Source organism: Mirounga leonina, unplaced genomic scaffold (genome assembly GCF_011800145.1).
Source record: "Mirounga leonina isolate KUSES-001 unplaced genomic scaffold, KU_Mleo_1.0 Mir_154, whole genome shotgun sequence".
In the NCBI taxonomy this organism is placed as follows: Eukaryota; Metazoa; Chordata; class Mammalia; order Carnivora; family Phocidae; genus Mirounga; species Mirounga leonina.
In genome coordinates this window covers 42,971,928-42,995,787 of record NW_023270389.1, presented here as the reverse complement: position 1 = coordinate 42,995,787, position 23,860 = coordinate 42,971,928, and the positions used below count along the sequence as shown (strand labels likewise).

Here is a 23,860-nt window from a genome sequence, read left to right as displayed (position 1 = left end):
CAGGAAGGGAAAAATGAAGGGGGGGAATCTGAGGGGGAGATGAACCATGAGAGACTATGGACTCTGAGAAACAAACTGAGGGTTCTAGAGGGGAGGGGGGGTGGGGGGATGGGTTAGCCTGATGATGGGTATTAAAGAGGGCACGTACTGCATGGAGCACTGGGTGTTATATGCAAACAATGAATCATGGAACACTACATCAAAAACTAATGATGTATGGTGATTAACGTAATAAAATAAAATTAAAAAAAAAAGATATGAGTCTACTTCTATTTAATCCAAAGCCTTTGTGATTTTTTTTAAAGATTTTATTTATTTGACAGAGAGAGACACAGTGAGAGAGGGAACACAAGCAGGGGGAGTGGGAGAGGGAGAAGCAGGCTTCCCACTGAGCAGGGAGCCCGATGTGGGGCTTGATCCCAGGACCCCGGGATAATGACCTGAGCCGAAGGCAGTCGCTTAACGACTGAGCCACCCAGGCGCCCCAGCCTTTGTGATCTTTACTGTACTATGCTATTTCAAATGAGAAACGTGAAAATTTATTGAAAACCATAAAATGTTATAAATGTATAAACATCTCTACTCAAACTTGATGCATTGGTGAAGCTTCACTTATCTTCATTCTTCGACTAAATATAACCTTAATTCAAGAATTCTGTGGGTTAATTTTTAATTCTAATTAAAATTAATTTTTACACTGCAAACTAACTTAGAAAAGAGAATGCTTACCTGGTCTTAGATTTTCCGAATACAAAGCTTGGGAAAAAGTCAAAATGTTCAGGCCTAGGTCAAAAGTTTTATTCAGGGGCAGAGGTCCATGTGAAATTGTGCACTGGCCAGTATTTACTGGAAGAACAATTCTATTTCAAGGCTATTTACTCTAAATACTACAAGTAACAGTATCACTTGGTATACTTTGGAAAACAGAAAGTACAATTTTTCCTGTGACGCTTAAAATAGATGTAACCGGCACTGCAAAATTATTCTAACGTGTAATGTCAACAATGAACTACATGGCCAGTATTTGGTATAATACTTTATTTTCTATTGTATTAATAAACTAAAGCCAAGAAAATATCAAGTTAATTTTAAAGGCAAATCTTTACTCCTTAAAGAAAAAATACAAACTGTGGTAGTTTCAGAATCAGTGTACTTTACATAATATAAACAAAACCACTAATGTATCTATATGCTTGGTTTCCTTAAACTATAATGAACCACAAAATGGGCGGAAAATGGGTTTACTTACTGGCATCAAATAAACAACTTGGGAAAACAGGTAGCATGCATTTTTTTTTTAAACTGTCTATGCATAGGCACTGACATAACACGTTTTAATAGCCACCACCTCCTCTTCCTTGTCCAAAGTAACCACCCCCATAGCCCCCTCGGACACCCCCTCGCTGGAATGCCCCAGTTCCTCTGTAGCCTCCTCCACTAGACCCTCTATAGTCTCCTCCCGAGCCACCTCTATAGCCACCACTGACACCTCCTCTGTAGCCTCCGCCATAGCCTCCACGATAGGAGTTGGAGCCGCCAGCATAGCCGCTGCCGCCGTAGCCTCCGCCGCCGCCGTAGCCGCCGGCACCTCCGTAGCCCCCGCCGCCGTAGCCCCCACCGCCGTAACTAGAACCTCCCCGTCGGTATCCACCTCCATTGTCGTATCGAGCCATCTTGGGAGGACGTGGACCATCTCCATACCTAGGAAAAGTACAAAATCATCACGTTAGCAAAGCATCCTTAATACATCTCAACTAGTCGTAAAATATAAAGTCGTATTTGGAAATTCAATACACAAAGGGAACGAACCCAAGTGCACAAATATAAACTGAAATGAAATAAATCTGTTACTCCATAATAGATACAGAAGAACGCATCTACTGTAACCGTATGTTTGTCTAAAGTTCTTTCTGGTTCATTCTCAAAGATCTTCCATTTTGGCAGTATGTCCTTACGACTTAAGATGGATGGTTCGCTTTCACTGAGCCTCAGCTATACAGCATTCTACGAAAGCAATGATATGTAAGGAAGAGGCTCCCGGAGTTGGCAGTGTTATTTGATCTTTATCACCACGTATTTTCCTGCATTAACTCTGAAGTATGTTTTTGAAAAATGCCTGTGGTGATTTGTTTACACATAAATGTTTCATGTGGCAAATAAAGAAAATGAGGGGTAATGAAAAATTGCATAATCAAGGGGCACCTGGGTGGCTCAGTCCTTAAGCGTCAGCCTTCAGCTCAGGTCATGATCCCAGGGTCCTGAGATCGAGCCCCGCCTTGGGCTCCCTGCTCTGCAGGGAGCCTGCTTCTCCCTCTCCCACTCCCCCTCTGCTTGTGTTCCTGCTCTTGCTATGTCTCTGTCAAATAAATAAAATCTTAAAAAAAAAGAAAAGAAAAGAAAAATTGCATAATCAAGATGTCTCACTTAACAACCCTCCAACTCAGCACACCCCAAACTGCTTATTCTTCCTGCACAGCTTTTCTTTTCTTTTTTTATAGGAGTTTTCTTTCTTTTTATTTTTTATTGTTATGTTAGTCACCATATATTACATCATTAGTTTTTGAAGTAGTGTTCCATGATTGTTTGTGCATAACCCCCAGTGCTCCATGCAGAATGTGCCCTCTTTAATACCCATCACCGGGCTAACCCATCCTCCCACCCCCCTCCCCTCTAGAACCCTCAGTTTGTTTTTCAGAGTCCATCATCTCTCATGGTTCGTCTCCCCCTCCGATTTACCCCCCTTCATCTTCCCCTCCTATCTTCTTCTTTTTTTTTTCTTAACATATATTGCATTATTTGTTTCAGAGGTACAGATCTGTGATTCAACAGTCTCCTGCACACAGCTTTTCTTATAGAGACCAGCACTATGAATTCAGCAGTTGTCCAAGTTAGAAATATAGCTGGGATCTGTCTTCACTCCTTCACTGCCCTGTTCCCCCCATTTCAATCCATCACCAATTCCTCCTGATGGTCCTGCAAACTTGTCTAATCTACTCCTCCCCATTTCAATTCTCCCTACTGTAATTCAAGCCACCATTATATTCATGCATCCTAAACTCTTTCCTGTATTTATCCCATCCTTTCTAGGTTCTGGACTTTTGTCCTCCACAGAGCAGATTGTATGTGAAGCCTCCTTATTCACCATCCCTCCTGCCAAAAGTAAACTCTCTTCTAAATACCTATGAGCACCACATCTACCTATGACACACACTTATTATTTCTTTCTTTTTGAAGACTGCTCAATAATTCTCATATGTATTTGACCCACTGGAGGAGCAAGGTATAGCACAGTAAGAGCACTGTTTCAGGAGCCATTACTGCTTTAGTCTGAATCCAGTCCTACCATTCACTAGCTGTATGGCCTTGGGTCTTAACTTCTCTGTGCTAGTTTCCTTATTCATATTAAAGGGGACAAAGATCTACCTACGTCATAGATAGAGCAAATATTAAAATGAGTTAATATCAGAAAAGCACTCAGCACAGTGCCTGGCACACAATGAATACTATGTGTATGATTAATAAATTTTAAAAAGTAAATCATAGCAAAATGGGACCCAGAATGCTTTATGAATTCTAGCAGTTCTATATATTAAAATTATTAACAGTTTATAACCGAAAGCAGTAACTGTTCCTTGAAAAGGAGATTAAAGAATATTTTTGGATAATTAGAAAATTTTTAATATGTATATTAGACAATTGTTAAACACTTAAATTTTGGGGGTGTGATCATGGTATTGCAGTTATATGCTTAAAAGATGCATGAAATATACTGATGTAAAATGTCATTACCTCTGCAACTCGGTCACAAATGATTAAGTAAAAGTAGGTATGTGTGTTTACACACATGTATGAAAGCAAGAAATCGTCACAGAATGTGGAAGATTAGTGAGTTTAAGTTATAAGACTATATGGGTGTTCACTGTACTATCCTCTGCCTTCTCTGCAGGTATCAAATATTTCCAAAGAAAGAACTGTGAGCAAAGGAAGATTGAAAAGGTGGAAAAAAGCAAACCAAATAAGACATTTTAAGAATTAAGAGAAATTCCACACTTCTTTAAGTCAGTCACATTCTTGCATTTCCCTACTAAGATAAACCTTGAGGCTTTTCATTTGAAGTAGCAGCAATTTAACTCTTCAATCAACATTTTTTCATTAGAGATGGCAAAACAGTACTGTGGAAAGTGAAGAGTCTGGGCTCTGTCACTTTCCCGTCATGTGACCCACCCTGGACTTTGTATGTACTTTTAAGGTCCCTTTAAACCTCCAACATGCACTGATACACTATTAACAGAGGTAAAAGTTAGTAACATCCTTTTCTCTGAGTGTGTTAACCAGAATTAAATTTCATATTCAGTGTTTGTCTAGAATTTTAACTTAAATAAACAAGGCCTCTATCAGCTACCTGTGGGAATTTTAGGCCAGTATAAGATCATCGTCCTCTGCTTGGTTCAGAGACGTTACTGTGTACTCACCGTGTACTGCCAATCATGAGGTTGATACCAGCAGCTGATGGTCTAGAGATCTGGCGGATCATGTTTAGCATATGTTCATTAACAGGATCCAACTGGCTGATGATATTAGGCTGTTTGGTTACTTCAACAACCAGAGCCTCCATGGCCGCCCGGAGAGCAGTGATACAGGCAGCAGCCTCATGAGAGATTTGCAGTCTGATCCTAAAACAGAGAAAAATGATAAAGTACAAGAGGGGTACACACAGCAAAAGACTACTGTCTCTCAATTTCACATATGGTAAGTGATGAATAAATTTAACTTCTTACTAAGTACCAATAGTTTCAATTCCCCAGACTTAGGCAAACACAGGTATGAAGAATGGTAACAGTCTTACACTAACTTCTTAAAACCCACTGCTGGCTACTGGCGGGTACTGTAAACCAGGAAGTCTATCAAGCAAACTACTGTTAGCAATACAGATCACTCAGCTTCCAATAAAAGAATGAAAGAAGAGACTCACATTGCTGGAGTTTTCAGGAATATGACTGAGCCTACTGATGGGTCACTAAGATCTATTCCATTTTTGTCAAGTGGTTAGTACATGCTTACCAGTAGTCTCTAGCCAACATACAGAGTACATGAAAGAGGTACCCCAGTTCCAATTAAATTCCAATTCTCTAGGGTAGTATTCACGGGGGCAGATGTGGCTTCAATGCCTAATGCATTTGCTTCCAACGGTATGACTTACTACCTACGAACTATACTACCAAGATAGCCACTCTCCAAGAAAAGACAATGCTATAAAAAACCTCATTTACGTCATGAAATTGTGTCATGTTTCTTTCACAAATTAAGTGAGATTAGCAGCTGAATCCCATTACACCTCAATGGTAAGAATGCAGTTTGGAGTTCACATCTGAAAACACATACCAGTCATCTACGAGCACAATCTGCCCATCAGACTGGACTTTCTTGGAGGCAAAGAGAAGCAACTGCAGGGGAGTAACTAAGGTCATGCCTTTAGCAGAGATGGCTCGGGTTCGAATCTGCAGATGAAAAAAGAGGCAAGAAGAAACAGATGACAGTCCAGCTGCCAAGCAATTGCCATATAATGATAATGAACTATGCTTCAAAAATTAAAACTCATGTTCCCACTGCACATTAATAAGTAACGACAATGTAGATTTTCAATGTAAATTTTTTTTTGGGGGGGGGGGGGGGCAGAGGGAAAGGGTGAAAATCTCCAGCAGGCTCCTTGCTCAGCACAGAGCCCGACACGGGGCCAAGATCATGACCTGAACCAAAATCAAGAGTCAGACACTTAACATACTGAGCCCATGCAGGTGCCCCTCAACGTAAATTTTTCTAAACTAATCTTTTCTTACCTTTTCACCAAATACAAAGAAGGGAGATGGGTACTTCATGTCTTGGCTGCTAAAAGGACAATTAACAGAAGACTTGTGGATAAGGGCATTACGCCCTTCAGTGGTGAGAATCTTTCTTTTTTCCTTATGATAGCACACATTTGGGTACACACCAAAAGCCAGGAGAGAGATAACAACATCCAAATTATTATCTGGTCCAGTGTTAGTAAACACCTGTGTTAACAAGCAATCTGTAAAAGGAAAGGGGTACAAATATCAGATATCTGGCTAATCCTCATATTGCATGTAAACTAGTTAAGAGAATTACGAGAACTGACTCCTCCTTCCCACCTCTTTTTTCAGATAACCTGTCTAATTTCCTGTCTTCTCAGAACTCTTACACCCACATTAAGTTCAAGGAGAAATTCTGCTGAGTCTCCACAGCAAGAAAACTAAAATACTTGCATTCTCTTATAGACTCAACCACAACCCAAGCTTGGAGTGATTAATACTTAATGACAAAAAGCCACCTCCCCCACCCCCAGGTTAATCATCTACTCGCCAAGTGAGCTAAACCAATAGGTGAACAAAGTATTCCATCTGCTGTTCCTAAATAGCTGTTCTTTCTAGATAGAGTAACAATCCAAGGAAGCCCACTGGAATGAGGGCGGATATTTTCACCCAGACTATGCTTTAGGAGTTATTTCATCATGGTTTGGGAAGTATGACAGTGACCACTAAGAGCATGGATATATTCTGTGCTGGAAAAACCTGAGTTCTAATCTTCTCACCTCCTAACTGAATGTATCTGGACAAGTAATTTAAACCTCTGTGTTAGCTTCCTCTTCTATGAAACAGGGTAACAATACCTGCATCTCAGGATTATTGTGAGGATCCTATCACACAAAATATGCCCTTCCTCTTTCCTTGATTTTGATAAAAAACTACAAACTTAAGTCAGTTTGCAACAGAGGAAAACATTTTGTCTGTAAGTTATTTAGATCATATCCTTTTAAAATCTGCCATCTTGCCCAACTATACTCTCAACTACACAGCTATTTCTGGTTATGTGCTTCAATCCCCAATTTTAGGAATTTTAATCTAGTTGGAGAACAAAAGTTCAACAGCTCAACTAATATATCCATCACATTATCCAAGCCCTCTTACCTGCCAGCACACTAAAACCTTACTTAAAGGCACTTAAAATTTAACATGGTAAATTTCATGTCTAAACATGAACATGTGGGCAGAATGATCAATCACTTCACAAACCACTATTTGAGGTTATTCAACAAACTGCTTATTCTGTACTACAACTGCTAAAAGCTACACCTCTGTTCTTCGTAAGGTAAAAGAGACTAAAAAAAAAACCTCTCAAAGTAGCACAATTCTTAAAACATCTATTAATCATCTGTGTAGTATGTTATAATTTGAGCATCACAAACCTTTTGCTTCCTTTTTTAAAAGACGGAATAAATGTGAAAAACTGATTATCATTATAGTTCAAAGAATGAAGAAATAGCTAGGAACACAGAAAAAGCACAGGGTCTAAAGTCTGAAGCTAAAATATACTATACTGCACTGTCAATGTGCACATGCTGCATAAATGTCACTTCAGATAGATCTTTAGAGAGCCTTACCTTCTGGAAATCCAGAATTAATCAGAATCTCTTTGAGCTGAACTTTGGCTTCCCAGGTCATTCTTAGTGTAGCCATATTGAGTCTTTTGTGCTCACAAAAACGTATCTCTGCTTCTTCTCCACCCATTCTAAAATAGATTAAGAGTCATTTCTTAAAGCCCCCAATACATTAGCAACTAGAGACAGTTCTCACAACTCACAACTTTCCCTCTTTCAAACCCGTACCTAGCATCATCCCAAGCTTGGAAGACTGATAAAAGGGCCACATGATCAGAAAATCTGTTTCCAGCAAAATTTCGATGAATATAACCCAGTCTCTTTCCTTCACTAATGAAAGGCTCCGGAAAGCAGGTGGCAGCAGAGATGGTACAGACAGCATCTCCCACACTGAAACAGACAGGAAAATTCAGTCTTGTCACGCTCTTGTTCCAGCAGTTCACGAGCAATACTGTCACTGTGGGTCAGAGTCTTTACTGGCTACGATACCACTTTATTAGCACTGAGATTGGCTTAACAAAGAACTTTTACAGCTGCTCTCTCCAGAAGCGGAAAGGGAAAAAACAAGGAGCTCTGATAATTAATGGATGCATATTTACCATATAAATTATGACCAAGTATTATATTTTCCCTCTCCTTATTCTCTTCCCCATCTTCTCAAATCTCTTAATCTTCAAAATTTCCTGATAAAATATACCTGTTTTCCTAGTGCTATTTGTCTTTCAAAGACAACTACTTATGCTCCTGAGACGAACTGCAATTCTTTTGAGAAACTTGTGCTCTTTCCCCCAACAAGCTGGGCCCAGGTGTCCATCTACTGGGACCATGCATTCTTCTCATTTCATTCTTTTCTTAGTATCTGAAGTATGCCACTTCTATACCTAAGAATTTAATTTTTTCTTCTGAGCCTATCCTGTTTTTATGGGGAGGGGAATAAGATTCTGAAATTGTTCTACCATTTAAGTATCAGCAATAATACAAAGCACTTACTAGAAAATACATCCCATTATCATCATTTTGCCAAAACGAGGCTCAATGGGGAGTTTAGCCAGGATTCGTCCCAGAGGAGTCAACTCATCATTAGCATCTAATGCATCAAGTTCTGTGGGGAGATAGTTCTTTGTGAGCGGAAATAGTAAAACAGCGGAAATAGTAACACAGCGGAAATAGTAACGAAAACCCCTTTAACTGAGGCAAAGATGAAACATTTCTTTACAGGTTGAGTTTTCATTATTTGTCAAACCAACTACCAGCACCATGCCCATAGCCAACAATTCTCCTCACTCAAAAACACAACAAAACCAAATTCTGGAGCACCGATAAGAAGGTGGTACTAGAATTAGGCCCTGTAGATTGTAAACTGAATATATAGTCCACGCAAACTCTATACATACAAAAACTAAAGTAACAGCCTAAGTACACATGCTCTAACAAGTCTAATACCATTTACTAATAATTTTTAGAGAGGAATGAAATCTGGAGAGTGAAAGTCTAAAGTTCATATAGCAGATGAGTACTGGATTCAAAATTCAAAATCAGATTCCCATGGCGAACACCTTTAGTTTTTCCCACAATACTACACAACTTCTATGACATGATTAGAAAACACAAACAGATATGTTTTAACAGATAAACATAAAAGAATATCATGAGTAATGCATGTTCTGATTATTAAATATTGGTTAAGAAATGACATTTTTTACCAAAAGAAGACTCAGGTTACCCTTTTCTTACCTCATTTTATGAAACTGACCACACTAAATATGTAAGGCAACACTGGAAGTCTTACCACTCACCAGCCTGCTGAGTGTACCTTGATTCATCTGTTACATGCTAGCTGCCAGGACAAGACAATAATTAACATGTTGTTAGGTAGGTCTGTATTTGTAGGTACCTCTAAGAGTGTGCTCTGCTTCGATCACAGCATCCAAAGGTGGAGGTTCAATTGCCTTGGCCAGGAATTGTCCAATTCCTCCCAGACGCAGAAGTTTTATGCTCAAAGCAATTTCATGTAATGGTGTTCGGAACATCTCAGGTGTCATGTGGGTTTCTAGTCTAAGGGAAGAAAAGCATAAAATAACCATCCACTCTAATATATACACGTCTGTTTAATAAAATCTTTGCAGAGAGATAATCAGCTTTATAGAGCTGTCCCTCCCCCTCATCCTTTTACAATTATCAAACAATGTTTTGTATTTACAACAAAGACTCTCTGGACAAGACCCTCTTAACTGCTTGAGCAGTGGTTTACGACTTTACAATTATAGCTTGATGGTATTTTCATCTGAGGAGTGAAGGAGGATGAAAAATTATCCCAAATCCTTAATGTTATTACCCATACCTATGACTTCTTCAGGTCTCACCAGGTGACAAACATGGGTTAAAAGCGGTGGCTAGACAGAGCGGAGGGGACGGGGGGAGGGGACAGGCAAAAATGGGTGAAGGGGAGGGGGAGATACAGGTTTCCAGTTATGGAATGAATAAGTCACAAGGATGAAAAGTACAGCACAGAGAATATAGTCAATAGTACTGTAAAAGTGCTGTATGGTGGCAGATGGTAGCTACACTGGTGGGGAGCATAGCATAATGTATAGAGTTATTAAATCACTATTCTGAACACCTGAAACTAATATAACATCGATTGTCAACTATACTCAAAAACAAACACCTCCCCCCATCTGCCCCCCCACCTCCCAATGGTAGTTAAGACTTTCTGTGGAGATGTGGGCTAATACTAACATATCCCCATAATCACCTTCCCTTCCTGGTCCATAAAATTTAGTGCTACCAGCAAGGATTTTACAGATCATCTAACCCTTAAAAATTTTAATAAAAGTTACTATTACAAATTAATATTAACAATGATAATAGCTAACATTTACTGAGAGCTTACCATATGCCAAGCATTGTTCTCAGTATTTAACATTATTAACTCATTTAGTTCTCAAACAAATTCTGTGGGTATTATAGTATCTTCCATTTTCAACTGAAGGAGCAGACAGTTAAGTAACAATCTCATTTTACAAAATGGGGGAACAGAGGCCTAGAGAGTGTAAATATTTAGGTTATGTCATAGAATAGGTACAAATGGCATTAAATTCCGCAAATAGGTACAAATGGTATTAAAATCTACATTTTTTTTTTTTTTTAGTAGGCTCTATGCCCAGCATGGAGCCAGCCCAATGTAGGGCTCGAAATCACAACCCTCAAGATCGAGACCTGAGCTGAGATCGAGTCAGATGCTTATCCGACTGAGCTACCCAGGCACCCCCAGGTCTCTAAATTTCTAATTCAGACTTATTGGCTATACACTATTCATGATGAAGATTCATGGGAATCATTTACTGATGATTCCAACACTGCTGGCAAGACTGGTCAGCTTAAATAAGGTTTACATAAATGCAGATAGCATTATCTGTTTCTCACCCTATAAAGAAAAGAACAAAAATCCTTTATTATAGGTCTATTCATGCCATTACTAATTAGTAGGTGGTTTTCACTCTAAGATGTCTAAGTACAGTACTTGTTTCTTCAAGGGACAATCTAACCTTTAAAAAGTAGGTACCTTCCAAATGTTGCAGCCAGTATCCTGAGCTAACTTCTGATGCTCAAATAAATCCACATTTACAATTACCAGGGAGCCGTAGTTACCAGCACAAAAGCAAATCAAAGTTTCCTTGGTTTTTCTTCAGGGCATTATATACATCTGGTCACCTAAATTAAGTATGTCCCACAATACTTTATTGTGATAAATACACACGTGTACAAAACCCCTAACTCTATCTTATGGTCAACTGGTTCAAGCTAATGCACACACATGGATATCCAGAAACATATAACTATGCATCTGAAATCTATAATTCAGAGAGAGAAGGATTTTTTTTAAACAAGTCCCAACCACAAACATTCCCGAACAGGCTTATAGTATAAATGGAATTGGACAAGGTATTAACAGACTTGGGTTTCAGTCCTGGAGAAGTCAGCTAAGAGCCTTAAGCTTTAGTTTCCTTATCCAAATAATGCCCTCTATTTCTCAGGCATATGAGGAGGATCCTACGAGATACAGTGATGTGCTAACATTAGGGGGAAAAAAAAATCTGTAAATATGGAAGTATTTTTTAAATGTATTTTTCAAGAAGTTAACCATTCCATAAATACCAGTAATCCCTAAAGTGACCTATGTGGAACTAAAGTAATGTCCATATAGCCTCCGTTTAAAAGATTAGTAGTAAGCAGAAAATCAGCAAACATGCCATCACTGACAATTTCATTCTTGCCACAATCTTGTTATTTAAGCCAAGTATCTATCCTCCAATATAGGTAACTGGAGGCATTTATGTACTCTGAGTTCAGTAAGTTCACAGCAGGGGACGGGAGGTGATGTATTGTATGAAGGGGTAAAAAAACAAATCTATAGTCTTTATTTAAGAATTGGTCTTACCTCTCAAAACGAGCTCGGCTACACAGGTGAAAGCAGAATCCAGGCCGCACACGGCCAGCTCGTCCTTTCCGCTGCTCAAGGTTTGTTTTAGATGCCCAAACTGTAGCGTAGTTGGTCATGTTGTTGTGAGCAGTGAACAGCTTCACTTTCTGCCTAAATAGGAAACAGTGGCTAATTCTTAGACTCACATGTACCACCAGTACTTAACTATCATATTTCCACTAAGGGATGGGATGCTTTCCAGGTAGCTATGCCGACATGAAGCCTCTGTGCAGCACCAGGAAGAATTTGACTGCACCTTCTGAGTCGTCAACCTTCTAACAACACGTCCGTGCCACTTACCAGCTAGATGGTCTTGGCCAAGTTACTAATCCTTCTGTGTCCCATTTTCCTCATCTGAAAATGGCTATAATACTCTTACCGAACTCACAGAATTTTTATTTATAAACATTAAGTGAATTAATGAATGGAAAGCATTCAAACGGGATTTGGCACATACATGAGAATAAACAGTAATTATTTAAGCCAAGTCTGTCCCAAAGTTTAGTGTAACTTCCAGGCTATCTATGATCTAAAAGTTGATGACCTCACCAAGCAGTGCCCGCGCAGTCCTGCTGAACCCCAAAGCAACCTCAGAACCCTTCAATGCTTCACACAGGCAGCTGGCACTAACTGACTGGAGCTGGCTCAGGGGAGCTGAGTGCTAGTCACCATTCCCTACAGTGGGCACTGGCAGATCTTTCTCAATTGCCGGGGAGGCTGAGGGTCTATGTAGAGAAGACACGGGGCACAAGCTAGCCAGATATAACAAAGTTTTGACTTTTTTGTCCTGTGTATCAGTAACCATATAATTGTGTACTTTATCTGTACATAATGCCTCCCTGTGTATTTCCCAGGCTCATCGCATACCAAATTAAATTTTTTAATTCTTAAGTGAATGTCGCACAGGTAGGATATTTGTCATAAGATAAATATTGGTCATCTTTATACACTAAGCAGTATGCTACTGTATGGCTGTGATCAATGCAAACACCCACCAATGAGAAATGAGCAAATATCAGCAGACGAGCAGTGGGAAGCTCAGGAGTTAGAGTGTCAAGCTTTGTCACTTCCTACCATGATAAATGATTTGTGATAAATCAACACCAAGAATTATTAATTAGCCTGTAACCCAGTATACAGTACACAATAATTAAGACAGTATAAGAACACAGGACTTCAAAAAAAAAAAAAGGGGGTGATTCTGATTCTGTTAACTGATACTAACTACTACATGGAACATTCTTAAGATTTATTCTAGGCAAACAGGTTCCTTGGAAACTTACTTGCAGGAGTCAATGACATAAACAACATCATTTATGGTAATGCTAGTCTCAGCAATATTTGTGGACAAAATAACCTGTGAAGAAATATTAAGAAAAATTATACTCCAGAAAATATTTTCCTATTATGCACTTAAAAGAAGGATTTGCTTATGTAACAAGTGGCAAGAGAATTCCAGGAGCCTTAAAAAAATCATTCACCCACTGCCCGACTAATGAAAAACTTACTAAGCTCAGGAAGAGAAGACCCCTTCTTTCCCTCCTCAATTTATACAATTTTTTTGTGGTAGCTCTATGAAGGCCTGTAATATTTGTTTAATATCTATATAACCTCCAACCCCATAAGTGTAAATGTTTATTATTTACCTTGGTTACTCCAGCTGGTACTGGATCAAATACTTTGCGCTGTTCCTCTCGAGGAATCTGAGAATGCAGAGGTAAAATCTGATACCTATGGCTTCCTATAACAATTAAGGAAAGGTTAAGGTCTAAAAATAATACTCCATTGTAAAACTGCTCTACATTACGTATATTTTTATCCAAATATTGACACAACATTACATTTTGTTTTCACATACACGCTGGCTAGGGCACAAGCAAAAATATTCATTTTTCACTGTCAAATATGTGAGAATTCAAAGACTCATACCAAAATGTGGATTCATCTCCAAATGCTTCTGCATAGTATAAATCAAATTCCAGCCAGGTAGAAAAACCAACACAGCCCCAGGAACATTAAGGGTCTCAATGTACTTGAGTAGAGCTTCTATGAGTTCAAAAGGGGTTTCCTTTTCATTCAACTGAGCCATGCTCATCTTTGTTTCTGGACCATATTCATCACCACAGATCAGGTTGCAATTTGCCTGCAAAACATAGGGAGACATATTTTGAACTGTCTTAATTACTACAGCTCACGAGATGTCTCTTAGATTTGTTCTTAACATTCAAATGACACCTGTCCTTATTAATTCTAGCTTATTAGTCTTATCTGGCATACAGAAGAAATTTAATTTCCAAAAATGTAGAACCTACTACATATTGAGATACTGTATTTTTCTCATGACCAATTATTTCCCATAGGCAATGTCTATAATTCAAGCACAAACTCTTAAATTTGACTCTGAAACTTCTAATGGCTCCTTCTACCAATGTATTTCTTTATTAAGACTCTACTTCACTGGTCTCTCAAAAATATTCTCCTTACTGATAAATGAACTGCTACTATGATCCTGTCTGTGCATCAATTATCATATGATTACTTTACCTATACACAACACCTCCCTGTGTAATTCCCAGGCTCATCTCCTACCAAATATGAAGTCCTTTAATTCTTAAATGAGTATCCTGCTGGCAGCTCATTTGATCATCTATTTCCAAAATAATGTGGTATTTTCTAAAAAGTCTGCCTTAGAATCAGTGCTAAACCAAGCCTTTAGTAGTGAGAAAGTTGTTACAATTGGTCTTTTTTCTGCCTGATAAACTCTCTAATTTGCTATTCATTTATATCCTCATATCTTCTAATTAAAAATATTCCAGCTTATTTCCTATCAAATTCTGCATTGCTCTTACAATATTTATTCTGTTCAAAATTCCAGATAGAAGATGTATTTTTGTATTATCATTGGTCCAAATCTCAAAATAAGTGTCATTTTTCTTTCCTCTTTCTTCTTAGGAAATCCCTCATAACTAACTCCCTGGTTTAATACCGATCTGATAATGTCATCACCACATAGGCTCTCTAATCTAGGAGGGTAGCTGCTGCTTTGAAAACTTTATTGTATATATGGATCACATGGAGATTTTGTTAAAATGTACATTCTGATTTAGTAGATCTGGGATGGGGCACAAGACTTTTGCTTTTCTATCAGCTTGCCAGGTACTGTGACCCATGGAAAACAGGAGTTATTTCTAACCACATGTGGACCTTTAAACATCTTAACTCTTTCTTCCTTTTTCTTTTGACTTTTATCCAGAAATGACTTAACTTGTAGTAAGAAAAGAGCTTGTCACTGAACATGGAATCCTTTGGAGTAAAATACATCAATTAATTTAAAAACAGACTTTATAGTCACCTTTTTAAAAAGTTTTCTATAATGTTAATTCATTACATGTTTTTACTAAAATCATCTGTTCACTACAATAACAAAATCTGTCCCTAATGAAAAATTTTCCATGAAGATTCACTTACATCATCATCCTCACCACCATCATCTTCCTTATCCTTCTTCTTCTTGTCCTTTGGTGGAGGAATAAAGTGGGTCATCTGAATACAGTCTTCCAAAAAATATTCTGCCAAGACAATCCAGTCAGGTGAGTACCATCAACTTTCAGAATGCAGCAGTCTTCAAAACTCATTTTCTAATTCACAACGCAAAATGACCTTAATACCCCCTGATACTTCATAATTAGCAAGAAATTCCAGTGCTAATAAATAAGCTTTTTCCAAACGCAGTGTTCCAATCTCTTGGTCCCTGAAGGAGGGTGAAGTATCTCTCCTACATGTTCCCACTAAGCCAGACAGGGTACCCTCTATCTACAATACTCAAACATTTGTGGAATGGGTACAGGGTACACGCACTATGCTGTACCCTCCCATGGTATGGCATTTAGATAAGGAAAGAATGTGAATACAGTAATATACTGTAGTCCATCCTTCCTCTATCAGGATGTACACATAAAATGGGTTTCCTTTAGTTACCACTCTAAAGAAGGACATCAGCAAAGCTGGGATATCTGCTCATCAATTATACTCTGCTGGGCCCAGAAATGTCTCATAATCTATAAACAATTCCCCTCTATATGCTAAGAGCCCCAAAGTGCTACTCTTCACATTATATAAAGGATACATACAACTGATATGACTCATCACTGATGATGTTAAACTTGTTCACCTGAGGTAGTGTTTGTCAAGTTAATCCAAGTTACTGTGAAGTTACTGTTGTTTCTCCCATTCCATACTCTACTCTGTGGAAGCAGGTCATTAAACACAAGACACTCAAGGGACAGGGAGGTAAGCCTCACTTTTTTGAGGTAAGAGGGAGATATCTGTAATTTTTTTAGAATTATTCCATATGAGAGATGTGTCTTTATTACCCATTTATTTATTCAACCACCATATGGACTCATGGGTATTTATCCTTAGGGTTATAATCCAGTATTGTATTACTTTATTTATTTTTGTTCAAATTACTCCAGCTCTTTCAGGTTGGCTCCTGTGTCCCTCTGTCTCCATCACTGTGGTCAGCAGAAAGAGCTAGGAAATGTATGCAAGCACACTCACCCATGTATCCATACATATTTTAATTATTTCTCTATCTATTCACTTGTATCTGAACATGACTTCTTACTGATGTTTCCACATGTAATCATACACCACATGGTTCATTCAAGCCTTCCCTACTTACCTATAGCCTCTCGCTCCCACAGTAAACCTGGCTCCCCCATCTGTCATCCACTTATTTTTTCAATCACAGTATACATGTAAACAGTTTTACAACTGTCAACCTGTCCCCTCACAAGATACAACTGCACTGCCTTTTATTGTAGAGCTACCCTTACTTCTGAATTTTAAAAAATAGTACCCTGACATAACCATTTATCATCTCATACCCACACAGCAAATTTTTTAGCTTATTTTCATGCCCTCAATTTGTGCTAGAATTCACTTTTTTAACCAAGCTATTAGATAATTATCCTAAAAAATGGTGATAAAATACTCTGAAGAAAGTAAAGGAGTGGGGCGCCTGGGTGGCTCAGTCAGTTAAACATCATACTTGTGGTTTCGGTTCAAGTCATGATCTCTGGGGAGATCAAGCCCCTTGTCCTCAGGCTTCTCAGGCTCTGCACTCAGCGGAGAGTCTGCCTCCCCCTCTGCCCCTCCCCTTGCTCTAGTTGGCCTACGTGCTCTCTCTCTAATTAATAATAAATCTAAAAAGAAAAAGAGAAGAAAGTAAAGGAGCTCTTACCTATCAGAAATACTCTTTTACCTATCAAAAATAGTTGATCTTGACACACTCACCTTAGTATCATTTTAACACATGCCTGCTTTGGCTCTCAGATTCTCTTGTAAGTTGACTCTCGCTGCTTAAACTTTTTAATAGTATTTCCCATAAACATCTATAGGCCATATTGATTTACACTGGACAGTATATAATTCTGAAAGTTATCTTTGGCTATAAGGAAAAGGCAGGAAATTTACTGGATATGCCAAGTCCTCAAGTAATGAATGAAACTTGTTCTTGCTCCCCAGATTGTACTCACTACTGCTTGAGTAAGAGCCCAAGAAAGTTATGATGCATTTGATATTCTACTTTGGCCTGTATTTTAAATGTGTTTTGAACTATTACTCCAATCTCCAAGATTAAGAAAATCCAAACACCAACGCATAAAAGATGTTCACCCTCCCACCCCACCTCCAAACTATTTACCTTGAACTGGATAAGTCCTCCCATAAACTTCAATGATGGGACAATTGAAGAAATATTCACAGAACATACTGGTGTCGATAGTAGCAGACATGAGAACAATGCGAACTTCAGGGTAAGCCTGAACCACATCACGCAACACTACCAAAAGGAAGTCGGTCTATTAAAACACAAATGAAAAAAAATTGCTGAAGAAGTTCATGCTAATTAAGAGACACCCAAGAGATTTCTTGTGTTATGCAGAAATCACTGAAATTCAGTTTCTTTGGTGGCTTGCAGAAGTGAAAGATAAAGGGTTAATGTGGGATTCAGTAGTATTTTTAAGAATAGTTGTAGCCTAATAGAAGGGAAGAGAAAAAAAATTAATGAGAGCAAAGAATTCATCTGAAAATTTCCAGTGAAATTTATATTCGTAGGCATACAAACTTTAACTAGGGAAGAGGGAAAGTCATGATGAACCAAAACTCAGTTATCCAACCACCTGCAAAGCTAATCTTAAAAATGCTGAAAAGGTCTTATTTGGTTCAAACAAAATAATGGCCAAAACAGTTATAACTTAATAAGGTAAAGTATCCATCTACCTACCAAACAACATGAAAGCTACAGCTCTGACAAAAAACTTTTCTCTGGGTGTGTGGCCCTCTTGCCCATCACCGCCTCCCTCACCTAGAGAAAACCATCCTGAATCTTATTAATCCTTTTCATATACCTTTCCTCTCTCATCTATGCAGGTACCTATACTATATATATATATATATATCTTTTGGACAGTGCTGTCTAGAGGTTTACTTTTATTTTTTCTTCCTTTCCTCTCTCATGTTATCCAACATGTTATCTCTCATGTACAAGTACCTATACAATATACAGAGAGAAAGTATATATGGAAATATATATATATTTCTACTGGACAGTGCTGTCTAATGTTTACTTCTATTTTTTACTTATGATTTTTAAAATTGCTTTGGCATTTAAGTCCTTCATCTGTCTGGAATTGATTCTTGTATTTGGATAGGAGGCAATGATCCAACTGCAACTATTTCCTTATGATGACCATTTGTTTCCAGCTCAGTTTAATGAAGAACCCACTCCCCTTTCCTGACATGCCATCACTCTTATACCAACACTGCATTCAATGCACCATCTGTTTCCACATTCTGAATAATTCAGTGCTCAAACTGTCAATCCATGTACTATCTCAATTATTATAGCTTTGAATTACATCCTGAGATCTGTAAAGCCAAGACAAGCCATTCTGCTCTTCTCCAGAAATCCTGGTTATTTTTGGCCATAAATCTTCCCTGTAAGTATTCATAATCAGTCTATTAAATTCTATGAAAAACCTTGATGGGAATTTGATTAGGCCTGCATTCAAACTGGATCAACTTGGGGAGAAGTGATATCTATAGGGTTGATTTATTCTGAAGTACTTGACATTCTGACTATTCCAGTGGTTATCTTTTGAGTTGTTTTCTAGCTGTTTGTTTATAATACATAAAACACAACTGACTTTTGTAATTAACCTTTTCATCCAGCCGCATTGTTAAATTTTCCTATTCCCTATTATTTATAATAATTGGTCTCTAGGTTGAATAATTTAGGATAAGGTTCATCTGAAAGAGAATATTAAAAGTTTCTACAAAGGCATTTTTTCATTGTTCCCTGTGAACGGTACATTTGTATAGACCTGACAGTCTTTGAAGGAAAGTTGACCAAAACGCTTATTATTATTATTATTTTTTTAGGAAAATAGTGATGATCCATGATGCGTCCAGTTAAGATTTGGGATAAACTCTAAAAACACTGGTATGTTACCATGCTAGTGAAGACAATATTGAAACATTTCATTTTGATTAAGTTAATCAGGAAAAGAACTAGTTTTCAAGAGATTCTAAATGACAAAAACAGCAAAAATTTTATCCCACTGAAAAGTTAAATTTCCGATTTTAGAAGCTATCTAATAAACCAAACTTTCTTACTTGTTTTAGCCCAACCATAAAGGTCAAAGTTTTGCCAAAGTAAAGATGATTAGCAACAACAGCTATACAAGTATTTTCTAAAGAGAAGGTGCTCCAATAAATGTTTTGAACAATAGCAGCGTGGTAACAGTTTGAATGACGTATACGTATTGCCTATTCACTGACACCTTTGTTTGGATATGTAAAATAGCGGCATAAAAACAAATCATTGCTTTAGGCTATCAACCTTCAAATTACACAATTATATAGTAATTGTATACAAATTTTGCCAAATACCAAAAAAGGGAAGGGTTATGAAATAAATTTTAGTTTCTTCCTAATTTGGCATGATTATCATTAATACCTGAAAAGATGAGAGCTACAAACATCCAAAAAGACATTCCTAATTACACGGAATTTAAAACTTACAAAATTTATCCCAGATAAATCTCCAGTTCAAAGAAAAACTAATTAAAATTCTATCAATGATTCAGTCATAAACAGTTCAGCTGTTGAATTATGCTCTTACTGATCACTGCAATGATACTTAAACAAGAGGACTTTCAGCATTCTATGCAGTTAACAACAAAAAAGGTTTATTTGCCTTGCTAAAAACAGGTGTCCAGTATCTTAGTGACTGAAGCTCCTGATTTTGATAGAAGATGTAAAAAGTGGGAAAAAGGAAGACATTCTACTTTGACTTTTTTATTCAGAATATTAGTATTAGTACGTTACTGTTAACTCTCAAGTTACTTACATTTATGTCTCTCTCATGTATTTCATCTACAATTACATGACTGATTCCTCGAATGCCTGCTTCTAATTTTCTTAGGAGCACACCTGGAAAAGGAAATGAGCAGAACAACTGGAGATGAGTTTCTATGTTGATTAAAGTAGGGAGGTATAAAAATGTGTGAAGAAACAAACTTCTAGACAATCAACTGTGCTTCAGTTAATAGAACCCCAGCATCATTTTAGGGAAGAAACAGTAATCTGTATATTTAAACTGTTAAAAAGGTAACAGTGTGTTCTGAAACACATTTGTTTAATGAAAAGAGTATTAAAAGACGTAACTCTAGTAAACTAAGCAGATTTTATCTTCTCTAAGCTACAATAACCAGCGGTAACATAACGCTCTCCATTTAGAGAAAAAGTGCCACAAGTTCTACTGAAACGAGAATTCTGAGACTGGCTCCTTGACTTCTTATTTTTAGCCACTCTGCACCGTTACCAAGTTTCTTCATAAATAACACAATATAAACTCCAAGTCAAAGACCAAAATAAAACAAATTACTGACCAACAGTACAAAACATTATACTGGCATGAGGGCGAGGAAGGACAGACTCAAATCGAACACTGTAGCCACAGCTTTTTCCAGGCTCTTCTCCTCTCTCATAGGCAACTCGCTCAGCCACAGAAACTGCACTTATTCTCCTGGGCTGAGACAAGGGAAAAAAAAAAAAAAAGTGACTGAAAGCTACCAAATTACTTACACTTGTTCATCAGGGTTATTAAATTACTGAAGTATATCTGTCCCACTGCCAGCTCAGCAATCAACACAAATAATAGTAATGATCTTTCTTAGAAAGCTCCAAAGTTAATTAGAATAAATCAGAACAAAAAATTACCACTTAATTCTATGGCAGACTCTTAAAATGCTGTTTTTCATTTCGTATATAAAATAATTCTCAGGTTTTTACAGAAAATAAAATGTTTTCACCATTGGCCCAAACTCTTAATATTCAGAGTAATTTTCCAGTAGGGAAGGGGACAGCACATTGGGAGTTCTTATAACTGCCTACACCAAAGTGAAGGCACATGTAAAAAATTATTTAACTGAACTGTGTTAAGTATTAGGAAGGTAAATAAGCTCCTTCTTTGCCATATTTACTATGGCCACCTTTCATTCAATCATTTTATTAACTCATAAAGTAACTATTCATCGCATATTTGCATTAGGTGCTACAGACAGTGCTAGAGACAGAAAACTAGATGAAATCATTCTTGTTCTTGACGAGCTTATATAGCGAGGAAAAGAGTGTGTATTACTGCTTCCAGCAATAAATATGGCAAACCCAAGAGGAATGCTGTTAATGTTTTAAGTGTTGGACCTTAATTTTTCTGAAAATAAAATTTTCTGAAGTATTCCGTATTCTTGTAAGTACACAAAACAGTATTTACTTGGTGGATACTATGGCTATTACGATGTCCTGAAGGTATAGATATGGAGGTACATGCAGATTTATAAAGACTGAATGCTTCTAAGTTGCCTTGAATTTAATTTTGTCAAAGTTCTTGATGACAGGTTGTACTTTAGTTCCTTGCTTGAGAAAACTTTTTCTGAGTTTCATATTTAAATACCAATATGATGTTATCCCAGGTATGACATGACTAGGAAATCAGAGAGTAATAACAATCTTAAAAAAAGTCCAAAACAAAACCTCAGTAACTTCACTAAAGCTATTAATATTTTTTGAATCAATACAAAACATGATTTATTAATTTTTATATCCCTAATTTAAGAGTCCTGTAGGGCACGGGGCTAATAACAAATATAGATAAGTATACAATCACCTAGTTTATATTCATCTTGTCCACAAAGGTAAGGAATTAAAAGATGCCTTCTTGAAACACATGGTGTCGAGTTTTCCAGAGCTTATACTCTGGTTTATGCGCCTTAACTTGCTGAGCTATGCTTTTACTGACCACTACTGACCTGTACTCTGCACCTCACTAACTGTTAAGTGTTACATGAAGAACTGAGCTCTGTATTTTGCTCTCAAAAGAAGAGTTCGACTATATACTTACATCAGGAAATGTAAAAATGATACTCCACTAAACGTACAAAATACAGTGTTTTCTGGGACCTTTCAAGAAGTATTTATTTGAGAGAGAGTGAGAAAGAGAGATCACGAGCAGTGGGGGGAAGGGTAGAGGGAGAAGAAAACCCCTGCTGAGCATGGAGCCCGATGCAGGGCTCAATCCCAGGACCCTGGGATCATGACCCGAGCTGAAGGCAGACATTCAACCGACTGAGCCACCCAGGCATCCTAAATATCATAAATTCTTGACACCACTCATCTCCTTGCTCTATTTTTCTTTCCTGAAGTTTTCAATACTCCTACTAAATAGCTGGCTTCTAGAAGAACTTCAAATCTATGAGGTTATTTGACTCCTTGGAGGTATATTCATATGCTATTGGGTACCTGGGGGTTGCTTTTATCTCCTTGGGGCTACTTTCAGGTTTACGATCCTTATATTTTCCAGCCTTCTAAAATGACTATGGACAGCAGATGGCATATTCCCTAACCAGTACCTATTGTAGTTCTTAACTCTATATGGCCCCCCAATACAGCTGTCCTAAGAGACTCAAGAAAGCCATCCATAATGGAGGTTACAATTAACATAAGCGGTTCTAAAACAACAATCTTCAGAAGCACTATGGGCCACATTTCCTTCACTATGTACACGATTCAGTATCAAGAGGACTATTCATTCAAACGGCTAAAGAAACAAATGCTATCTCAGATTGCCTTAACAGAATACTATGTATTTTTAAATTTTTTCTTTTAAAGATATTATTTATTTGGGGCGTGGGGGACATGCACAAGTGGAGGCAGGAGGGCAGAGGGTGAGGGAGAAGTAGACTCCCCACTGAGCAGGGAGCCCGTTGCACTGGCTGGATCCCAGGACCCTGGGATCATGACCTGAGCCGAAGGCAGACACTTAACCAACTGAGCTGCCTGGGTACCCCTGGAATACTTTATATTATTAAAAATATTAAGAGTATTGGGCGCCTGGGTGGCTCAGTTGGTTAAGCGACTGCCTTCGGCTCAGGTCATGATCCCGGAGTCCTGGGATCGAGTCCCACATCGGGCTCCCGGCTCAGCAGGGAGCCTGCTTCTCCCTCTGACCCTATCCCCTCTCATGCTGTTTCTCTCTCTCTCTCTCAAATAAATAAATAAATAAAATCTTAAAAAAAAAAAATTAAGAGTATTAAAAACTGTATTCTACAATGACCAATCAGTATGCTCAGGTCCATCTTTTATATTCCAGGTATGATGTCAATGCATTCAAATGTGGTTAATGGAGTCTTAAAGCCTATCTCCCGGGCTGAACTATAGATGTTTGTAAGACAAAGGAAACATACTAGGACCCCACAGAATTTTTTAAACTTTTAAAGACATTACAGGAAAAATGTATCAGAGACTGATTTTGGGACAAGCACTAGGACAAAGATTCATTATGACTGACAGTTCAGAGT

General features: G+C 37.9%; 1 protein-coding gene across 2 annotated transcripts in view; it reads right to left on the bottom strand.

Moving 5' to 3' along the window:
* Positions 1–1,023: 1,023 nt before the first annotated feature.
* The window catches only part of DHX9 (DExH-box helicase 9), a 51,916-nt gene continuing 29,079 nt past the window's right edge, over positions 1,024–23,860 (bottom strand). For both annotated transcript variants that reach the window (XM_035010586.1, XM_035010587.1), the window contains 16 exons: positions 20,894–21,035; positions 20,353–20,435; positions 17,644–17,800; positions 15,405–15,505; positions 13,866–14,079; positions 13,583–13,677; positions 13,220–13,293; positions 11,895–12,047; positions 9,348–9,508; positions 8,444–8,555; positions 7,682–7,843; positions 7,457–7,584; positions 5,838–6,067; positions 5,383–5,498; positions 4,473–4,673; positions 1,024–1,701 (listed from right to left, as the gene is read on the bottom strand). In XM_035010586.1, the coding sequence (XP_034866477.1) occupies positions 1,335–1,701; positions 4,473–4,673; positions 5,383–5,498; positions 5,838–6,067; positions 7,457–7,584; positions 7,682–7,843; positions 8,444–8,555; positions 9,348–9,508; positions 11,895–12,047; positions 13,220–13,293; positions 13,583–13,677; positions 13,866–14,079; positions 15,405–15,505; positions 17,644–17,800; positions 20,353–20,435; positions 20,894–21,035 (2,496 nt within the window). In that variant the 3' untranslated portion in view covers positions 1,024–1,334. The remainder of the gene's footprint in view (positions 1,702–4,472; positions 4,674–5,382; positions 5,499–5,837; positions 6,068–7,456; positions 7,585–7,681; positions 7,844–8,443; positions 8,556–9,347; positions 9,509–11,894; positions 12,048–13,219; positions 13,294–13,582; positions 13,678–13,865; positions 14,080–15,404; positions 15,506–17,643; positions 17,801–20,352; positions 20,436–20,893; positions 21,036–23,860) is intronic.